Source organism: Carettochelys insculpta, chromosome 9 (assembly GCF_033958435.1).
Source record: "Carettochelys insculpta isolate YL-2023 chromosome 9, ASM3395843v1, whole genome shotgun sequence".
In the NCBI taxonomy this organism is placed as follows: domain Eukaryota; kingdom Metazoa; phylum Chordata; order Testudines; family Carettochelyidae; genus Carettochelys; species Carettochelys insculpta.
In genome coordinates this window covers 57478114-57500256 of record NC_134145.1, presented here as the reverse complement: position 1 = coordinate 57500256, position 22143 = coordinate 57478114, and the positions used below count along the sequence as shown (strand labels likewise).

Genomic DNA, 22143 nt, shown 5'->3' with positions numbered 1-22143 from the left:
GTCTTGTCATCAGTGGGACGGAAGAATGGGCTCAAACACGCTTCCCTCTCCTCCAAGGGAGGAGGGACAAAACAGGTGCAGTGACTTCGCTCTGCTCCCTCGGGCTTTCAACCCACAACGTGAGGTAACAGTCTGGGCAAATACCAGCGCGGACTGACCTCCTCCAAGCTGGGACTAGTGGCCCGCCGCTGTGGGGGACGGGGTGCGGGCGCGCTCGGGTGTAACAAGTCCAGAGGCGCCCACCACGGCTCCCAAGCAGCGCCGGTTGCCCGCAGGGGGCCCCTGGCTGCTGCGCTGCCCGGGAGGAAGCGCCCGTGGTACCAGCCCGCGGCTCAGCCGCCACGACGGGGGTAACAGGGCCAAGCCTGCAGCTGAGGCGCCCGCCCCTCGGAAGGGCCAAGTGACATAACCAGACCCCCACCGCCGATGCCTGCCCGGGACCCCAACCAACTCCCTTCAGCCCGCGCGCGCCCGGCGCCAACGGCCGCGGCCCACGCGCATGCGCTGCGGCACTTCGGCGCTTGCGCACGGCGGCCGGAGGGTCGCGGGCCCCCCGGCGGCGCGTGAGGGGCTCGGGCGGCTCCGCTCTCCAGCCTGGGCCGGATCAACCCCCGCTGGCGGGCCGGGCGGCCGCCCCGCACGGTGAGCGCTGGGCCGCGGTCCCGGGCTCCTCCCCGTAGGGGGCGGGGCCGGTCAGGACACGCGCGGGGTGCCGGCTCCGGAGGGAGCGTGTGGGGCTGCCCGGCTAGTTCCCTGAGGCTGTCCCCGAGGTCGGCGGTGCAGCCGCCCCCACCGGGGCTGGGCGGGGGACACGTCCTCCTCGCCTCGATGGCACCTTCCGCCTTTGCCTGCTGTCTCACGGCGCCGTCAGTGGGGGGGTAATGGCGCAGGGTGGGAGAACAAAAAGAATCAAAGGTAATAACTGACATGTGGGACTGCCCGGGAGCCGGACAGGCCACCTCGTCCAGTCCCTGCGCTGCGGCGGGACTCAGCGCTGCCTGCACCATCCCGTCCAGGTGTTCGTCCAGCTCGTTCTTGAAGGCCATAGGGAGAGATTCCACAGCCTGTCTGGGTAACGCGTTCCAGGGCTTAACTGCTCCCATAGGAGGCTTTTCCTGACGTCTCATCTAAATCAGCTTTGCTGCAATTTAAGCCTGTTCCTTGGCCCGGCCTGGCAATTGTCACCTCCCTTTTTGTAACACCCTTTTCAATATCTGAAGGCTGTTTTCGTGGGTTTTCCCCATCTTCTGTTTTCCAGATTAAACAAACTCATTTTCTGAATCTTTTCTTGGAGATCATGTTTTAGCGTTTTAATAGTTTTTGTTGCTGTCTTCTCCAGCTTGTCCACATCTTTCCTGAAACGCGGTGCTCAGAATTGGATAAGGCGTCTGAGGCATTATTGGTGCTGAGCAAAAGAATTGCTTTTTCTGTTTTGCTTGCAGACCTCTTGCTAATACATCACAGAATGATTTTTGCGTTTTTTTCCTCAACAGTTTTCCTTTGTTAACTCATATGTAATTGTGATCCACTGTAACCCCCAGATTGCTTTTTTGCAGTAATCCTTCATAGGCAGTAATGTCCTGTTTTTTATTTGTGTGATTGATGGGTGGAGCTTAGTAGGCACAAATTGAAAGCTCGGGGATTCAAGTGAAGGACTAATTTAACGCTAAATGCGTACAAATAATGATGTGTAAGGGTGGATCTGGGGAATCGCCTAGAGAAGAGGGGCAAAGATGAAACAAAAGGAAATGATGCAGCAGCCAAGGAGTAAATTGCATTCAGTTTGCTGGAGAACAAGTGGATGATGGATATTATGGGAAAGGTCTGTAGGTTGGAAAGTTTTTGATTTGGAAGGTACCTGTTGAAAAGCATAGTGTCAGCCAATACTGCTCCCTGAATTTTTGCTAGAGCTAATATAAATTCCTGGTTTATGTATAGGCACTGCAAGAATTATTCAGTATAAAAGTACATAATGGTGTGAATCCAGATGTTAGGGAATAAAAAGGCAACCATCCAATCCAAAATGTTTTCTACTTAGGAGATGGAAATTGGAAAAAATAGCAGGTACTTCAGATCTTAGTAGTCTGTGTCAGTATTTCTGTACTGTGGAAGGGGGTTTGTGTATTTAGATTAATGTGGCTGTGTGCATTTGAAGTGCATATTTGAGATCATATTGCTCTCGTATTGTATTTAGGATTTCTTATAGATAGACTATATATATTCAAGCAGAGGAAAAATAAAAAAGTTGTAATAATTCTATGTACTGAGAAGGATTGCATGTGCTTTGGTTTATTCTAAATACATAATTTAAAAATGTATAATTGTATGGGTGAATGTATGTATGTATGTTTTCCTTGCTACATCATGAAAAATGTTCCTTTGAGGGAATGACAGACTGTTTCATCAGTTACAGATTAACTGAAAATAACTCAGTTTTATCAATTTTACAGTCTCTTACTAATGGTGCGTCTGTGCTAAGAACTAACTTTGAAGTTAGGCACTACATTGAAGTAGCCAGCAGAGTCTGTCCACTCACATTTTTCCCTTACTTTCAAGTGTACTTCAAAGTCGGGAGCCCAACTTTGAAAGCCTTACTCCATTCCCAGGAATGGAGTAATGCCCTACTTTGAAGTTTAACTTTGAAGCAGGGTGTGTGTAGATACTCAACTTTGAAGTTGTTTACTTCGAAGTAAGCAATTTGAAGTTATTTTTGTAGTGTAGACACAGCCTAAGAAAAACTCAGAATGGTTAGGTAGAGAATTAGCAAAAAGATATATATGAACACTAGGAATATATAATTCTCCTTGCTAATGTCTTGTTAAAAGTATTTGTATTCAGTGAAATAATTAATGGGTTTGTTGTTGGGAAGATTAATTTTACCATTCAGGAGTGATTTTTTTTTTCCATTATGCAGTCATGAAATTGATGGAACCATGTGCATGCTGTTTCAAACATGAACATTCTGGATAAAGAGTTTGGGTAAAATTATGGATTGGCCTGAATTATACCCTGGTTTCGCAGGCCATAGCTAATGTGGGGTTGAAGACACTTAATGGCCGTGTCTACACTAGCCCCAAACTTCGAAATGGCCACGCAAATGGCCATTTCGAAGTTTACTAATGAAGCGCTGAAATGCATATTCAGCGCTTCATTAGCATGCGGGCGGCTGCGGCGCTTCGAAATTGGCGCGGCTCGTCCCGACGGGGCTCCTTTTCGAAAGGACCCCGCCTACTTCGAAGTCCCCTTATTCCTACGAACAGATGGGAATAAGGGGACTTCGAAGTAGACGGGGTCCTTTTGAAAAGGAGCCCCATCGGGATGAGCTGCACGGCAGTGAGCCGCGTCAATTTCGAAGTGCCGCTGCCGCCCGCATACTAATGAGGCACTGAATATATATTTCAGCACTTCATTAGTAAACTTCGAAATTAGTAAACTTCGAAATGGCCATGTAAAGTTTGGGGCTAGTGTAGACACGGCCAATATGTCATTTAAAGTTAGTAGCACAAGGGGCAGTTTGTTAAAGAAGACAGACCTCTCTAGCTATTCAAATAGAACATATGAATATGAATCTTCTGACAAAGCCAAGTGTGGTGAAGGAAACCTGTTGTAGAAGTGAAGTCTAAGATCTTCACTTGAATGAGTTTGAAGCATCTCCATCCAGCCTACACTTAGCAAAAAACAGGTTTATAATTTTCTCAAGATTGGCTTGGGTTGTCTGATGTGGAAACTTTAGATAGTTGATGAAAAAATAGGCCAAATAACATAAAACAATCAAAATGGCTGATAGGGGTTTAAATATTAAATGAATACTATATACTGTATATTTTTGAGTGTGTTTATCTGTGGTGTTATGTTTGTTCAAGAACTCTTCTTAAAACACAAGAGCACGAAATTTGATATGCCGCTTCCTCTTACCCTAACTTAAACTGAGGTCAGAGTGTGATTGTGCCTGGAAACTGGGAAATGCCTGAAATCCCAGGATTTCCCAGAACATGGAAGCTCATTCTGGGGCTGGCAAAAGTGATCCAGCCCTGGCCCCACCCTGTTGCCACTCTCACCAGGGCCCCAGCCCTGTCCTCTCTGGCTTTCCTCTCCCCGCCACTCTGGCCTGGACCGGGGAAGGAGCCACAGCCTGGCATCCCTCCAGCACCCAACGGAGCTCTCACTGGGACCGCCCAGCATCATGGCATGGCCTGGCCCCAGCCTCCCTGCCCGGCCCCAGGATCTCAGATCAGGACTGTGCTCAGTGCCATGGCCCAGCCACAGCCCCCCATGAACCCCTCCCGCAGGACAGGCATGGGGGCTGGGAGCTGTGTCCCAAACTTCTCAGCACTCCAAGGACAGGCAGTGGGGCTTGGAGCTGCAGCCCAAACCAGTTTCACCTTCTGAGAGCAGGTGAGGGCACTGGGAGGTGTATCCCAAGCCAGCTCCCGCCTCCAAAGCCAGGCGCAAGGGAGAGCCATGTCCCCCACCCTTTCCAAGGATAGGCATAGGGGTCTGGGAGCTGTGGCCTTGGTGCCACAATGCCCCTTCCTCCGCCCCCCATCCTCCCCGAAAAAGGACACTAAGTGCTGGCTTGCCTAGCTTCAAGGGGAGGCCCAAAGCCTGGTACCGTTTTCCTTCCCTGCCCGGATTTAAGCAGAGGTGGTTTGATTTGTTTTGTTTTGTTTTGCCTTCCATCCTGGGAGCAGGTGAGTAGTGAGGGTTTTGTTTTCTTGTGTTTTTTTTTTTTTTTTTTTTTTAATTTCTTTCTTGGGAGCAGGTGAGTAGTGAGGTTTTTTTGTTGTTGATTTGTTTTGATTTGTGTGGCCCCCAACTGATTTTTCTGTGGATTAGTGGCCCCTGACTGAAAAAGTGTTCCCTACCCCGTGCAAATCATATTCCAAATAAAGGGAAAACTCGAGCCCAGATTAGTAAACATTTGAAGTGAATGGAGACAAATTATCAAGTTTTAAAACAAAAATTACAGGCATTCTTAATGGTTTTTAAGGCTAGAGAAGCCAGAAGTTGTTTCCTTAATTATTTAAATTTTCACTTAAAGAACCAAGTAAAATAGAGGTTTCATTTTACAGAGATAAAGAAATACTCCATTCGATGATCATAGTAAACTACCGAGTGGTCCCTGTTACAAAATGAATGCACAAAATTCTGGTATTATCTGTTCACCAAAAAAAAAAATTTCCATTGTGGTTTTTCTCTTTACTTGATTTGAATGTTGGTACGTAGGCTAATGAAATCATCTCCTGTTTTATCAAAGGAGAACTGTGACTGGAGTTGAGAACAAGATGAACCAATTATGAAGGACTATAAGAATGTGGTGTTCTTGACATCCACAATAAGTCATATATAAAAGCTCCACATATGTTACAGGATGGAGGTGGAGGTGAATTGGGAGTCCAGTAATGACACCTCTAGCACAGACGAGGAGCATTCTGATGACTCCAGTCATTTCTCTGAGCAGGTGCGTCATAAATCTTGTTTCCAATTGGAGGTGGATATAGAAAACTCTCAACCTTCCAGTACTGGTCGTAGCCCAGCTGGACCTTCGGGTAGAGAAGAACTCCCTGTAGAATTGCAGTGTGAAGACGATGAAACCTATGAGACCTATTACCAGATGCGGGGTGAGACAACAGCTGGGGTCTTTGTCACATCCTATACCAACTTTGACCTGCAATGTGAAGATGAGGACTTGGAACTCTGCTCATCTAAGGTACCTCAGGGAGGGCTAAGTGAGGATGAGAAAAACATCATTCTCATTGATGCCTTTGGTGAGGAGGACCTGACGCCCATATCTGGAAGAACTTTGCCTTCTAGATGCAAGAAGTGTGGTGCCACTTTTCAGGATTTGGGTGAATTACAAGAACACAAACAGATTCACCTGAGGGAGCATTCATATCATTGCCCAATCTGTGGCAAAGAGTTTTTTCGTGCTGCAAACTTGCGAATGCACAAGCTCATTCATTCTAGTGACAGACCACACAAGTGTCCACAGTGTGACAAAGGGTTCATCCGCACAGCTGATGTCTGGAGACACCTACGCAATGTGCACAAGATTGAGCGCTCCCAGGTAGCTTTGGGAAATGGCCTGGTTAGGAATCGGGGATCTACAGTGCACCAAAGCAGACATGGCCATGGGGATGCTGATCAGCAGTGTTCAGAAAATCAAAAAACTGCGGAAGAAGAGTCTAAGCCTTACATCTGTCCAGTGTGTGGCAAAGGTTTCTGTAAACCGAATCTGCTCTCCAGACACAAGGTGATCCACCGACAAGACAAACCACATAAATGTCAAGAATGTGGGAAGTCCTTTGTTGAGCGACTCAAGTTGAAAAGGCACCAGCAGATTCACTCTGGAGAGCGCCCATACTGCTGTGAGGAATGCGGAAGGAGTTTTGCACAGCTGGTGACACTACAGTGCCATCAGCGGATCCATACTGGAGAAAAACCCTACTCTTGTGCTTACTGTGGTCGTTGCTTCACAGTGTCTGCTACTCTAAGGAAGCATGAGCGCACACATAAAGTGGTGGACAAATTGTAGTGTTTAGGGCTCCATGGTTGTGGTCATCACTATTGTTTCCATTTACCTGAATGAGACCTACTCACTGCTGCTAGAGAAACTGACCCACCCTATGCACGCAGGCCAGTCCACAACCCCATTCTCCAAAGATGGTCAGCATAACTATAATAAAAAAGCATTTTCTCGTGAGGAACTCTGATCTCCACAAGTAGTCTGTGCTGACTGGTCCTGCACCTGTCTTCTGGAGTTACAAGAGGAAAAAGCTCCATTTCCAATAATTAATGAGGTGAGTGAAGTCAAAGGATATATATGGATGTGACATTCCTAGAAGGCACTGGGCATTGTCATTACTAGCTGGACTTTTCTAGGGGTTGCAGGAGGTTGAACTTTTCTTTAAGACTGATGGGTTAAATGGAGCCCTTCTGCCGTCTAAGACTGAACTCATTGTGACTGCTCTCCAGCACTTTATTTAGAGAGATGTCATTTTTTCCCCTTTGCTAGGACTACACAGTTCATTCAGTCAGAACTGGTCCATACCTACCCTCTCTCTGTTCATTCTGTCATGTTTTCTAGTGAAGTATCTTTATTTTGAAGAAATGGGTCATGCTGCTTATAAAAATCCAAGACATAATAAACTGGATAATTAATTAACAGTTGCATCTTTTGTGCACACATTTGCCTGTGGATTAATTGATCCCTAATGTTCTTACATAACCTATTTCACATTTTTATATACATATTGATGAACAGAGAGAGAGTTGCATGGCTTCCTGTGGTGATTCATATAGGTATAGTGGTTTACCTGTATGACTCTGTGCCACTTGTGTCTACTGGAGACCGTTTCTCCTTCCCAGCTACTATGTTACAAAAAGAAATGTCAGACAATTTAAAATCAGGAAGTGCTAATAAAAATAAGAATGCTGCTGGTTTTTATGCCATGTAATATTTAAGGTGCCTCAGGCAAGAAGGTGAACTATGCTCAGCAGTAAGAATCTGTCTTCATCACAATTTCAAGGGTTTTTTTTAAGGAGATGGTGTCAACTCAATTTTCTTTTCTAAACCAGCTAATTAGCATCCCTCTCCCCAGTTTGCAGCTACTGAACTCTTAAAATAGCATGCCTGTGCATTTGGAAATGTGATTTCTGATTTACTGTTTTTTGGGGGGACGGTGGGATGTGGTTCTCCCAGAAAGGCCTTTGGGTTGGTTTAAGAGGAACACATCTTCTGTATCCTACTATGCTTGTTTGCTGACAGTTCTTTTCATTCCAGCTCTACTTCCACTCTTACCACTTTAAACACCCATTTTTTTCAATCCCCTGGGAATGTTGTTCACAAAAACAGTGAAACTGATTATACACAATGTGTTGTCAATGCATATAAACTAAACAAGAGTGAACAATTTTTGTGAACCGTATAAATCTTGAATTGTAAGTACAGAATTGTTAGACGTAATCATTATTTCAAGTCGATAGTGTCTCATTAATCATTCAGCTAAGCTGTTGATACCATTATGTGTGGTCTTTTATACAGAAAATATGTATAGATGTTGATGAGAGCATGTAATCGGTAAAATTCCCTTTAAGTCACAGCTGTGCCTCCTCCTCTTGCAATATTAGACATGTCAAGTGTTCCTGTAGCTGGCTGTGTTGTGGGGTAGGATTATGGCAGCAGGGTGCTAAGACAGGTGACTTTTAAGGTATTGCCTGCTATTTGCAGTGCATGATGGGATAGATCAGGGTGATGAAATAAGAATGTCCCCAGTTGCCCTATCTTCTTCTCATACCCTTCTTTGTCTAGTCTGTTCAAACTCTAAAATGCACTGTTTTACAGTTCATTTCAGCTCATCGCTAGCACCAGTTGAACCTCTCTAATCTGGAACTCTCTAGTCTGGCAACATCCATAATCGGGCATGTATTTGGCTAGCTGGATGACCACTTACATGGATGTGGTCAGGTGTCCCGTGGTCCCGTAAAGTTTGTTTCCAGCCAGCAGTCCTGGCTCTCTCTGTTCTGTGCTGTTATTTAGCTGTAATTTACCCCTAAATATTTTCTAAAAGCCCAGTAAGCAGTGGAAGTGTTGCTAGTGCTGCTAGGCAATACTGACCTCCCATAGTCCAGCAAATTCTTTTGTCTGGCCCCCCTCAGGCCCTAAGGATGTCGGATTAAAGTTTAACCTGCAGGTATATTGTGCTAATTGCCGTGAATGGTCATGAATGTAAATGGAACAAGTGCCTGTGATTAAAGCATTTTCTACTATCCTCTTGTTCCAGCACGTATGTATCATCCTATACAATGCTTGTTCTTTCCCCTAAGTCTGAAGTATGGATCTACCTGAAGAATGTAGGAATGGTGTTTTTTTAACGGAAGACTACTTTTTAAATACAAACTGTGTGTTTATTCCTGTAGTGTGAAGAATTTGTGTTTGTCTGCTGGGCTCCCTTTGGCCTGAAGAGAGGGTTGCATGAAATAGGGTACCTTTGAATGAGTCTTTAAAGTGCTACTTGTCTGCTTTTTTGTTTTGATAGTATATAGACTAGCATGGCTCTCTCTCTGTTACTATTGAATGAGTTTGATTGCCATCGGGAGTTTTCAGCTTCCTGTTTGCATTTTTACAGAATAAAAATACAAATGTTTAGGGGTCACCAGAAAAGTAGTGCCCTGCAGCAGTAGTTAATGCCCCTAAAAGTTGAAATGGGTGGAGCCTAATGCAATAACTGACCCAATTGCTCAAATTGTTTCCTGATCCTGCTTTTGACAGAAAGCTGAGGAGCTTACTGCTAGTTTGCTTGCTGTAGCTAGACTTTGCAAAGGAAACATGCAGGAGGAAGACCCAGTTTGTGACCTGTGTCCTCCTAGTGCTAGAGTAATCTGATGAGAAAATAGGCAGTGGACTTGAATAAAAATATCAGCCTGTGATGATATCTATCCAGAATCATGCAAACGGAATCTTTTGATGCCAGAACATTACTATCTAACACAATGTGACTGCTCATTTATTGCATTGGTAAAACTCCAGCATTCTGCTGAGAGGATGGAGAAGAATGTGGTGTTGCTGAGTTTGAAGCACAAAATTAATATCGTTGTGGCTACATCTCCACTAGCCCCTTCCTTTCGAAAGGGGCATGGTAATGAGAGAGGTCAGAAGATGGTAATAAGTACTGCCATGAATATGCAGCACCTCATTAGCATAATGGTGGCCATGGCAATTCGGAAGTGCCACTTTCGAATCGCGTGCTGCCCATGTAGATGGGGGGCCTTTTAAAAGGACCCCCCAGTCTTCGAAATTCCCTTATTCCTAAAACCAAATGGGATTAAGGGGCTTTTGAAGATGGGGGGGGGGGCCCTTTGAAAAGGCCCCCGTCTACACAGGCGGCACCCGATTCAAAAGTGGCACTTTCGAATTGCTGTGGCTGCCATTATGCTAATGAGGTGCTGCATATTCATGGAGTGCCTTATTACCATCTTCCAACCTTGTTCATTACCATGCCCCTTTTGAAAGGGAGCAGGTCGTGTAGACAGCTCAAGATTGCTGCTCATAATATAGCAAGGGCATTGGTAGGCCATGGATGTAAAACAAAATGCTTCAGTGAGACCAGTTTTCATATCGTGGGCAAGGGCAGAAATGCTGCATCTTCGTTTGAAGTGGAATAAATAAATATGGACAAACAAGGATTACTGTTTGTTTGTCACCCTACCAGTAGTCATCCAAACCAGTGGTGGAAAGGCCACTTGTATCTGCTATGAGATGGCAAATCTGCATTTGTGTTCATGTATTGTGCTGACGGAAGAACTCACATGATTCTTGAAGACAATGTGTAATGGCTTCCCCTTATTAAATTACATTTGGACAAAATCGTAAAAGTTCAAGCTCTGCAGTAGTCTTGTAAAATTTACTAATGGACAGTTATAGTCATCCTCGAAATGATAGTTTATATACACCCATCTCTCTTGGGCATGCATTAAGAAAAGCACAAGACTGTATTTTCTTAGGTTCATTGGCACCTTCATTCTGGAAAGCACAAGTCCCAAAATCAAAGGAAGATCATGTTTAGCTACCTTGCGGCTACAGTCAAACAATGTTGTGCAAATGAACAGAAATTGACAGGGGGTGAGGGTTCCCTGGTTGGAAGTAATGACCCTGAACAGGGTTACCAGGCTTCTGGGTTTTTTTTCCAGAACGCACTGTTGAAAAGAGATCCTGGCGGTTCTGGCCAGCACTGCTGCCTGAGCTGTTAAATGGCTGGTCAGTGGCATAGCCTGAGGATAAGGCTTACTTCCCCCTTGCCCTGGATCTGCACAGCTCCTGAAAACAACTACCCCATCCCTTTGGCCTGTCACCACAGGGAGTCTCCATGCGTTACCCTTGCCCCTGAACAGCTCCTATTGGTCTGGAACCACAACCTGCAGGCACTGACACTGTAGGAGCTGTGGGTACAAGGCTAGTGTGCAGATGGAGCTTCCTTGGCCACCCATGCACATAGGGGCCACAGGGACCTGCTGGCTGCTTCCTGGGACCTGCAATAAGTGCCACTGAGACCCTGCACCTCTCATCTCCTGTCCCAGCCTGGAGTCCCCTCCCACACGCAGACTCCTTCCTGAAACCTCCCATACTTTTGCCTCAGTCCAGAGCCCCTTCCTGGACCAAAAGATCCTTGTTCCTAACCACACCATAGACCTCTCACCCTAACCCTTTGCTTCCCCTCAGAGTCCCCTCCTTCACCTTGAAACCTTTATCCCTGATTTCACCGAGTCTGCACCCCCAGCCAGAGCCCTCACCCCCACTTCACCTCAACTCTGCCACAGCCTGGAGTCCTCTCCTGCACCCTATACCCCTCGTTTCTGGCCCCACCCAGAGCCTGTACCTCCAGCTAGAGCCTTCAGTCCCCAAGCTGTAACATGCTCCTTTCCACTGCAAGGCCCAACGGGCATATTTGTCATTTGGACAGATGTAGTCTGCTTGCAGCAGGTTTTATTTGTTACAGGACATTAGAGGTGGCAGCAAATAAAAAGGGAAGTCATAAAAGTGAAATTTCACAAAGGTTTTCAGAATTCATTCCCTCTCCTGTGCCCATTTTTGGGAGCAGCCCCACGTTTTGTCCACTCCACTTACTGTAACTTTGTGTATAATTAGGCCGACACATTATCACAGGCTGCTGCAGTGGATCCCCTGAAGGCAGGCAGGGGAGAGGGAGAGCAGGTGGGGGAAGAGTGCAGGCTCTGGGCACCGCTAACCAGTGTGGACACCTAATGCCGGGCAACTTGGAGCGGCCCCCTGCTGCAGTGGGGCTCCTCCCTTGGCCCGACTCAGCCGCGGGTGGGAGGCAGCACGGCACTGAGTCCTGTCATCCCCCCTCCCGCAGGCGGTCGCCGAGGCCAGGAGCCGGACGTGCCGGCTGGGCTGTGCCCCCGCAGGCCGCACAGGGGCTAGCCGGGAGCCCGCCAGCCGCCAACCGGGCAGGCAGTGGGACCGGAGCCCCGGGGTGCCTCTTCCTCCTGCTGCGGCACCGGGCACCGATCTCCACAGCCCGCACCTCCTGCCTGCCCCAGCAAGGGAGGGAGCTGGGGGTGGGGCGGTGCCGTTGTTTGCCGGGTCAGCAAAGCGCTGCCCGAAGACCCCACTTCACCCCCCACTTCAGGGTCCCGCCTTTTTCCTGCTCCTGCGCCCACAGCGCTGACTCCCCCGCTTGATGCGCGCCGGGTACCGGCTGCCGCGCCGCCGGCTTCGCTGCGGCCCATGCGCATGCGCTGCGGCACTTCGGCGCTTGCGCAGTGCGGGGGGGCGGGGCCCGCCGCCGCGTGAGCGGCTCGCCCGGCTCCGCTGTCCCGCCTGGGCCGGGTCCCGCAGCCGGGGCAGCCCCCGCTGGAGCTCCGGGCGGCCGCCCCGCACGGTGAGCGCTCCCGCCGGCAGCGCCCGCTGGCGGGTCCGGGCTCCGCCCCGCGGGGGGAGGGGCCGGGCAGGACACGCCCGGCCGGGGCGCGCGGGGAGCCGGCGCCGTAGGGAGCGTGGGGGCGGGGGGAGATTGTGTCACGGCGCCTTCCTCCAGCCCCTCCCGCCGCCTGGTCCCCGGGGCTTGTCTCCTCCCCGCCGTCACATCCCGCTCCGGGGGGCGGGGGGCAAACGCCCTGGCACCTGCCCCCCTTCCCGGGCCAGGGCCGCTGCCCAGCCCCACGAGGGGCGAGGGACCCATCGGCCCAGGGCTCCAGCCCCAGGCGGGGCGCTTGTGACCTGACCCTGAGTGCTGCTGTCCTGCGGCTTTGGTTTTGACCCCGGGGAGCTGCTGCTGGGGTCTCAGCCCAGGGCACCTGTAAGTCTACGTCAGCCTGAGATGGGGTCACGACTCCCTTCAGGGCCCCGATCCGCAGTTTGAGAACCGAGGGGGACAACGATCATAGGAAGAACAGTGAGAAATCCTGTGGCACCTTAGAGACTAACAGATTTTTTCGGCAACAAGAAGCAGCAGTCGCGTAGCACTTCAGAGACTAACAGAAAGATTTATTAGGGGATGAGCATTGGTGGGGTGGACCCACCACTTCAGATCCCGCTCAGACCCATTTATATAGCACAGAGGTCCCTGAAAAAATCGCAGTAAAAACTGACAAATCAAATACATAGGACTGAAGGAGGCGAGCGAAGGGAGGGGGATGTTAAATGTCTTGGCTGAGATAATTACGAACATCAAAGGAAGAGAAGCCGTCCTTGTAGTGCCTGAGTGCAACCTGACTGCTGCTCTGTTTTGTTAGAATACAGACTAACACAGCTACCTCTCTGTTACTAGTCAACATGCAATATTTTTTTGGAGCATGAACTTTCTTGGCCAAAGACCCCCTTTGTCAGATGAAGCCGGTCTTTGCCCACAAAAGCTGACTCTCCAAAAAAATCTGTTAGGCTATGGGGTGCCAGAGGACTTCTTGTTGTTTTTGCGGATACAGACGAACGTGGCTACCTCTCTACTTGTCACAATGATTGTAGGGAGGTGATAGCAAGAAAATAACTACTGGGACTTACGGGAAGGCCGGGGTTCTGGGTGAAGTGGGGCCGTATGGCTCTGACCACAGAACAGGGCTTCATGCAGAAGGGGTGAAGTTAGGGGACCAGACTCCCCCCTTCCCCCAGCTAGCCCTTCCCATTGACTGCAACTGTGTGCCAGCACCCCTAGGGCAGTCCTTTTGAAGGACACAGGTCAGCTGATTCGTTTGCTCCCCGATGTCGGGAGCACTACTGAATCCTAGCAGCAGAGCAGCTGATGCGGGGAGGTGGGGACAAAAGGAAAAGCAGCTTTAACATCAGTGGCCAATACTGGCAAGTGCTTTTTGCTGGTATGCTGTCCTGGCCCACTTTCACTTCTGGGTGATAGTACTGCTGCGTTTAAGGTTGAGGGAGAAAAATAAAAGAAATAGTCACATAACCCACGTGCTTGCAAGCCATGTGGAAACATTTTAAAATGCTAGCATAGAGGTTCAAATTATGTATATGCCTCAGATTAAAAACAGAGCTGAAAAAATGCCACCATGGAAGAACAGCAATGAAGGATGCAGTTACAAACAGGCATTCTTTAAAATTTGGGATTAAAATCCTACTGTGGATTCTAGAAAGGAGCATTAACCCTGGAAAATTGAGTGTAGCAGTGTATTTAGTCAGACTGGAAAAGAATTTGAAGATCAACTAGAAAAAAGACACAAAAACTAACCACATATTTTTTAAGTACAGTAAAAGCAGGAAAACTGCCAAACAATCATTAAGGCCACTGGACAACTGAGATGCAATAGGAACATTCCAGGAAAAGAAAGCGATTGCAGAAAAATTCTTTGCATTAGTCTTCAGTGCAGAAAATGTGAAGGAGATTCCCATACCTGAGCTTTCTAGGTGCCAATCTGAGGAATGATCCTGGACTGAGGTGTCAGTAAAGGAGGTATTGGAACAAATTGATGAATGGAAATTAAGTCATTAGGGCTAAATGATAGGCACCAAGGAATTCTGTAGAAACTCAAATATTAAATATTAGAACTACTGCAGAATTGTGGTATGTGATACGTTGCTTAAATCAGCCTTTGTAATAGAAGACTAGTTGATAGCTCATGTAATGCTGATTTGTAAGAAAGGCTCCGCTAACTGTTGCAGACCAGTGCACCTAACCTCTGTACAAAATGGGTTGGCTGAAACTAAAGAAAAGAGTTATTAGTCACATAAAGAAACACAGTATGCTAGGGGGAAAAGTGAATACAGATTTTATTAAGAAGAACTGTGCCTCGCTAATCTGTTAGAATTCTTCGGGAGGGTCAACAAACATAGGGAAGGGTGATCCAGTGGATATAGTGTACTTGGACATTCAGTAAGTCTCTGGCAAAGTCCCTCAGCAAAGGTTCTTAAGAAAAGTAAATGTTATGGGATAAGAAGGAAGATGTTCTCATGGCTCAATTAACAAAGGGTAGGACTTGTCAGTTTTCTCAATGGAAGGAGGAAAACAGTAGGGTCCTCCAAGGTTCTTTACTGGGACCAAAGCTGTTCAAAATATTCATAAATTATTTAGAAAAGGTGGTAAACAGTGAGCTGGCAAAGTTTGCAGATCACGCAAAGTTACTCAAGACGATTAAGTTCAAAACTGACTGTGAAAAGTTGCCAAGGGGTCACTCAACACTGGGTAACTAGGCAACAAAATGACAGATGTAATTCAGTATTGATAAATGCAGATCAATCCACATTGAAAAATGTATCCCAACTATGCCCATCAAACAATGGATCTAAATTAGCTGTTACTACTGAAAAAGATCTTGAAGTCGCTGCGGATAGTTCTTTGGAAACATAATCTCATTGTGCAGCAATAGTCACAAAAGCTAACAATGTGGGTCCCATTAGGAAGTTTTAAATAATAAGGCAGACAAGACCATAATGTAACTATATACATCCATGGTATGCCCACAACTTGAGTAAGGCGTACAGTTTTAGTCACCTCATCTCACAAAAGATGCACAGATTGAACCTCTCCAGTCCAGCACCCTCCAGACTTGACTGATGCTGAACAAGAGAATTGCCAAACCACAGGAGGTTAATATTGTCTAATATCAGAGAGGCAGCCGTGTTAATTTATATCCACAAAACTAATGAGAACTCCTGTGGAACCTTACAGACTAACAGATATATTAGAGCATATGCTTTCATGGGCAAAGACCCATGTTGCATCTGATGAAGTGGGTCTTTGCCCACAAAATCTTATGCCCCACTATATCTGTTAGTCAATATTGTCTAGCAGCATTAACAACACTTCCACTGTGTACTTGGCTCCTAGAAGACATTTAGGGGTAAATTAGAGCTAAATAAATAGCACAGAACACTGAGGCCAGGACTTGTAGCTGTAACAAACTGTATGGGACCACAGGAAACTTGGCCACACCCATGCTAAGTGGGTATCTGACAACTAAAATCATGCTGGATTATGGATGTTGCTGGACGTGACGCTGCTGGATTAGGGAGAGTCAACCTGTATTAGAATTGGAAAAAGTACAGTAAAAAGAAACAAACATTATTAGGAGGATGGAACAGCTTCCATATGAGGCAAAATTAATAAGAATGGTAAATAGGTTTATAAAATTCTGAATGAGGTGTAGAAAATGTACAAGGACGTGTTATGTGACAGAGGAGATAATGCAGAAGCAGTTTAAATCAAACAACGAGAAGGCAAAACAATGATGGACACTACCTTAAATTCTGGGTGTTCCTAAACTTCCAGCTGCCAGAAGCTGGGACTGGAGAAAGGGAGATGGCTCACTTGATAAATGCCCTGTTCCGTTTATTGCCTTTGAAGAATCTGGCATTGGCTGCTGTCAGAAGACTAAATACTGGGCTAATTGGATCATTGTTCTGATGTGGTATGGCTGTTCTTATGAGTTTATTGTTTATCATATACTTGTGGTGCATTCAGCATCTGGTAACTAGTTATAAGCAGTATTTGGAGCTCTTTCCCCCTGTGTATAGCACCAGATGCTTTGAAAGGGAGTAAGTGACACACATTCCCGAATTAGGCTGTTGTGTTGTTCCCGCATCCAGAAACAATTTACTATACCGGGTTGAGCCCTGCGAGGTATGTGCATGTGTGGAGGAAGATGGGCTGATAACGTGGATTTAAAAACAAAAAATAGGGGGAACGTCGGACCCCAGTATGACTTCCACTAGCTAGTAATGATAAATGATAATCTAGTCGAGAAAAGCAGAAAAGTCGGAATACAGTAACATTCTGAAGTGACCCAAACACAACAGCAACAAAAATAATTAATAAAATTTGCTAGCTGCTTCTGTTATATATCCTGGCAGGCTGTCAATCATTACTGACCATTTACTGTGAACAGGTCATATGGTTATTTGTGTGGAAAAGTTTGTCAGGATCAGGGTTCACCAAGGAAAATGAATCTCAGACCTAACAAGTCAGATCTTACGATAATATATGTATATACTGGAAGACTTACCTAGCATTGCTTGGGTCCTTCAGGGCAGGGACAGTGCAGGGAGGTGCAGGAGTTGGAGCAGGAGCTTGGGGATGTTGAGGTCTCAGGGTTGGAGGCTGAAGATGTGGTGGATGCAGGAGTCAGGGTGGGAATAATGGAGTCGCAGTGGCCTGCACAGCAGAGTTGTGGTGCTTTTTGTCAGGGGGGAAAGGGCAGGGGCTGAGAGCAGAGGAGCTGCATCATCCGTTGGGGACAGAGCAGTGTAGCCCTGGGGACCAGTGTCTTGAGAGTGGAGCTGAGCCAGTCACGGGGAGCAGAGGGATCGGCATTGACTTCTCCTAGTCCAGCAAATGCCCTGGTTTGGGACAGGTGAGGTCCCAAGGGTGCTGCATCTGGGAGGGTCAGCCTGTCTTATTCTAGTCACCAGAGAAGGATCTCTGTTGTGGGTATTTTACTTTTCTTATTGTGAATTTCAGCGAGTTGGCAAATGAAATCATCTCTTGTTTTTTCTAGGGAGGGCTGTAAATGGAGTTGAGAATGAGATGAGCCAGTCATGAAAGACCATAAGAACATGGTGTATTTACGTCAACAAAAAGCCATACATAAGCCCCATAACTGACACCAGAGGATGGACGAGGTGAACTGGGAATCCAGTAATGATGCTTGTGACACAGGTGAGGAGCATTCAGGTGATTCCAGTCAGTCCTCTGATTGGGTGGTTCGGAAATCTAGCCTTCAGCCGGAGGTAGACATAGACTATTCTCAACCATTCAGTCCTGGTTGTAGCCCTGCTGGACCTTCAGGTAGGCAGGAACTCCCTGTGGAATTGCAGTGTGAAGATGAGGAAACCTATGAGACCTATTACCACATGCGAGGTGAAACCAAAGCTGGGATCTTTGTTACCTCCAACACCAACTTTGATCTGCAGTGTGAAGATGAGGATCTGGAACTCAGCTCCTCTGAGGAACCTCAGGGAGATCTAAGTGAGAATGACAAAAACGTCATTCTTATTGATGCCTTTGGCGAGGAGGACCTGAAACCCATATCTGGAAAAGCTTTGCCTTACAGATGCAAGAAGTGTGGTGCCACTTTTCAGGATCTGGGTGAATTACAAGAACACAAACAGATACACCTGAGGGAGCATTCATATCAGTGCCCAATGTGCGGCAAAGAGTTCTTTCGTGCTGCAAACTTGCGAATGCACAAGCTCATTCATTCTAGTGACAGACCGCACAAGTGTCCACAGTGTGACAAGGGGTTCATCCGCACAGCTGATGTCTGGAGACACCTACGCAACGTGCACAAGATTGAGCGCTCCCAGGTAGCTTTGGGAAATGGCCTGGTCAGGAACCCATGGTCAACAGTGCACCAAAACAAAAAAGGCAGTGGGGACACTGACCAGCGAGGTTCAGAAAATCGAAAGCCCAGTGAAGAAGAGTCTAAACCTTACATCTGTCCAGTGTGTGGTAAAGGTTTCTGTAAACCAAATCTGCTGTCGAAACACAAAGTGATCCATCGACAGGACAGACCGTATCAATGTCAAGAATGTGGCATGGCCTTTGTCCAGCTACTGAGGTTGAAAAGGCACCAACAGACTCACTCTGGAGAGCACCCTTTCTATTGCGAGGAGTGTGGCGGGACCTTCACACGGCTGGCGTCGCTACAGCGCCATCAGCGGATCCACACCGGAGAAAAGCCCTACTCTTGTGTTTACTGCGGTCATTCCTTCACAGAGTCAGGTACTCTAAGGAGGCATGAGCGCACACATAAAGTGGACAAAACTTAGTGTTTAAGGGTCTGTGATGGTGCCACTTCTGCATCTGTTACTAGAATGAGAACTGTTCAGTTATGCTAGAGAAACTTCTCCATACCTCCCCTGCCCCCACAAACTTGTCCACATCTCTTTTCCTGAAGGAGGCCCAGTATAAGTGTAACACGGAGACTTTCTCCCATAAGAAAATGTGTGATCCCTGTACATAGACAGTACTGACCAGCTCGGCACCCTTCCTTTGGAATTACAAGAGGAAGAAGTTCCATTTCCATTAATTAATGAGGTCAAAAGACACACAGAGAATGGACACTCCTAGATGGCACTGGGAATTATCGTAACCAGCTGGACTTTTCTGGGGATGCATTAAGTTGAGCTTTCCTCTGTGAGTGATGGGTTAAACGGAGCCCTTCTGCAGTCCCAGATTCTGAACTGCTTGTGACTGCTCTCCAGCCCTGGGTTTGGAGATACAGTAGGGTCTCAATATTCGTGAACCTAAAGTTCGCGAATTCAATTATTCATGAGTGGCCCTGAGTGGCCATTCCCCCTGGGGCTCTGGGGCACTGAGCGGCGGCAGCCGCCACTTCCCCCAGGGCTCTGGACAGAGCGCCGGCAGCTGCCTCTTTCCCTGGGGCTCTGGGCAGGAGCTCCAGCAGCAGTCACTTCCGTGGGGCCCCGGGCAGGGAGCCCCAGCAGCCAGGAGCTGCCATATTCGCGAAATTCAGCATTTGCGGGAGTTCTCAACACAGAACCCTTGTGAATGTTGAGACCCTACTGTATATCATTGCAGCCTTTATGAGGACAGCACAGTCCAGTTAGTCCAAGCTAACCATATCTTCTGTGCATTCTGTCATGTGTTATATTGAAGTCTGTTCAGAAGGGATATATCAAGTTGGCTGTAAAAATCCAGGAGCCTAATTAATGTAACAGTGAAAACACACTCACTTTTGTCCCTGGGTATATCAGAGCTTTATGTGCTTGTACATTACAAGGGCTATGTATATATATTGGTGAATGGAGAGAAGTGTGTATGAGTGACTGTGAGAATGCCTGTGGTAGAGTGGATTGTCATTATGTATTTGTGCGACTTGTGTCTAAGTCAGGGAGGGGGAACCTGTGAACTGGATCCAGCCCCCAGCTTGCCTTGATCTGGCCTGTAGTGAGAGTCGGAGTTTCCCCCAACAGCAGGGCAAGTCAGTGCTGGCACTCCAGCCCCATAGCGAGTCTCTGTAAGGGGAGGGGAGCCTGGAGCCAGCCTGCACCTGGTCAGTTTCCTGGCTCTGCAAGCGGAGAGGAGCCGGGAGCCAGGCTGCAATCTGGTTCCCAGCTCTTTGCCACTCCCAGGGACCAGGAAACCACTCCTATCAGGGATGACAGCAGCAGGAAACCGCTCCTGTGCAAGCAGCAAGGGTAAGGGGTGGTAGTTGCGTTAACCTGAGACATGTTAACCCGCACGTATCTCGAGGGTTTACTGTATCCAGAACTCTCAAATAACTGGCATTCTAACCATAAGTAAATTTTAGTTGTTTTCCATAAGTACAGTATAATGAAAGTAAATACAAATACAGCAAATACAGCATAAGTTTACCGTGTACAGTACTGGTGTCCTTGGTAAATAAAGTACTCTGCATACTTTTCTGTTTGTTTCTTAATAGCTAATCTTGTTTATCTTTAGTGTTAGGCTTTGCTAGTCAACTTCTCTATTATCCAGAATATTTCAATATCCGGCACCTTCCCGGTCCTGGGCCTGCTACAGAGTTTACTACACTCTGGTTCAGTGCATCCCATGTAGTGATAGTCTCCATGGCACAATGTGTCAACTACATTAGTGCTTACCATACTGTGAACCATGATTGTACTGGTGCATTGTGGGAAAATCTGGGCACTTATGTCATACTGCTTCAATTGATAGGATTATGGGTGTTTTACACATGTGCTTTTTGAACTGCTTCCTTCTGGGACCTGGAAGGATTGTATAACCTGGATACAGGGAGGGCATTAGTTGGTCCTCTCTGCACAACTGAGTCACCATGTTAGAAGCCAGTTACAACCTAATGGTTGTGTTGCAGTCCTCCACGTGAGCAGTAAACCCTCCAGTTAAGGGACTCTGATTTAATGGACTTTGGAAATAATGGACACTGTCCACCAGACCCTTCCCCCTGCCAAAATGCCAGTGACTCACCAGAGGTGCTGGAGGTGCTGCTGGGGCTGGTGGAGCTGCTGCCATGGCTAAGGCCACCAGGACTGGAGGAGGGAAATATAGTTTCTGCAGGAGTGCCCAGCCTTGGGTGGGTGATGATCAGCTTGTGGCAGGTGAGCCCAGAGGCTCTGCTCTGTAACCAGCAAAGAGCCTGCTGCCAAGCTCTCTCTCCCGAGCCCGCTATGTTCCTGCCTGGTCTCAGACAGAGTGCTCCATATTGCACCTTGCAAGGTGTCTCCAGTCCTGCAGATTTGGAGTTAACGGACTTTCAACATTAACCGTCTCCCCCTCATCCCTATTAGCCCGTTAAATCAATGGTTTACTCTATATGCAAAATCCTAAGGGCCACGTGTAACTATAACCCATGTGTGGAACCAGAATTGATACAACCTGGTGGCAGACTCATTGCAAAATGCAGCACTAGGTTGTCTCTTCAGGCTTCTGTTCATACCTACTAAGTGGCATGCAGGAAAACACAGCTGTGATTTGTCAGAGCCTTTCATGCTCTTGTGTACTTCTGAACATATATATGTACAGGCTGTTGTGGACACAAACAAGCTTTGGCCCAGGTCCAAGTGCAGCATTAGACACTGAATTATGCCATGCATGTATATTTACACCTTATCTACTAATTACTGCTGGGAGGAATTATGTACCATTATGTGTGCATGGAGAATTTAAGTGCCATGTGAAATTTTCCTCCCCACAAACAACACATGCTGCTGGAAAGATGCTGCAGTTACTCCTTTCACTCACCAGGGCTCGCAGTGACATCAGAGCAGATGCTCTGACTGCAGTAGTCCCAGATGCAGCTAGGGAAGAGAAAGAAGTTGCATTTCTCATAGTGCCTGACCATGGGGATAGGTCAGGAGGTGCAGGCTATGGTGGTGGAAGGCATGGGGAGCTTGGGATTGCTGGGGCGTAATTTAGTGGGGTAGCTGATGAGTATTTCAAAATATATAACCAAAATACACTCATCTCTCACTATATGAGCACAAATGGTTCCTAACTTTTTGCTCGTAGGTGAAAACTCATAACTGGGACACTAAATTCCAACAAAAATACGTGTAAAAGTCTCTGATTGGGTCTAAGTGCTCGCAGTGGCAGCAGGTGGCGCTGCTTTTGAAAGGTGAGTGAACTTGGGGTTGTGGAGGGTTGGGTCCGCAGGGGGGCGGGGTTCAGGCTGCTGCTGGTTGGGTGTGCGTGGCTGGTGGCGGGGGTGGTT

The 22143-nt window shown here is 47.4% G+C and overlaps 2 protein-coding genes across 5 annotated transcripts; both read left to right on the top strand.

Annotated features, from left to right (window-relative positions):
* The first annotated feature begins 528 nt into the window (after nucleotides 1-528).
* LOC142018004 (uncharacterized) lies at nucleotides 529-8769 on the top strand. 3 transcript variants are annotated; one of them, XM_075003415.1, is made up of 2 exons: nucleotides 529-642; nucleotides 5258-8769. In XM_075003415.1, exon 2 carries the CDS (start codon nucleotides 5372-5374, stop codon nucleotides 6533-6535), a length of 1164 nt encoding a protein of 387 aa, XP_074859516.1. In that variant the 5' UTR covers nucleotides 529-642; nucleotides 5258-5371; the 3' UTR covers nucleotides 6536-8769. The 3 variants fall into 3 exon arrangements, 2 of the variants coding, with proteins under 2 accessions (XP_074859516.1, XP_074859517.1); XR_012646647.1 differs by lacking the exon at nucleotides 5258-8769 and adding an exon at nucleotides 1017-2876 and having other exon boundaries at nucleotides 537-642; XM_075003416.1 differs by having other exon boundaries at nucleotides 545-642; nucleotides 5261-8769.
* Nucleotides 8770-12293: 3524 nt separating this feature from the next.
* LOC142018005 (uncharacterized) lies at nucleotides 12294-20656 on the top strand. 2 transcript variants are annotated; one of them, XM_075003417.1, is made up of 2 exons: nucleotides 12294-12401; nucleotides 17464-20656. In XM_075003417.1, the coding sequence occupies exon 2, from the start codon at nucleotides 17579-17581 to the stop codon at nucleotides 18734-18736; it is 1158 nt and encodes a 385-aa protein (XP_074859518.1). In that variant the 5' UTR covers nucleotides 12294-12401; nucleotides 17464-17578; the 3' UTR covers nucleotides 18737-20656. The 2 variants fall into 2 exon arrangements, with proteins under 2 accessions (XP_074859518.1, XP_074859519.1); XM_075003418.1 differs by lacking the exon at nucleotides 12294-12401 and adding an exon at nucleotides 12698-12818.
* The last annotated feature ends 1487 nt before the right edge of the window (nucleotides 20657-22143 follow it).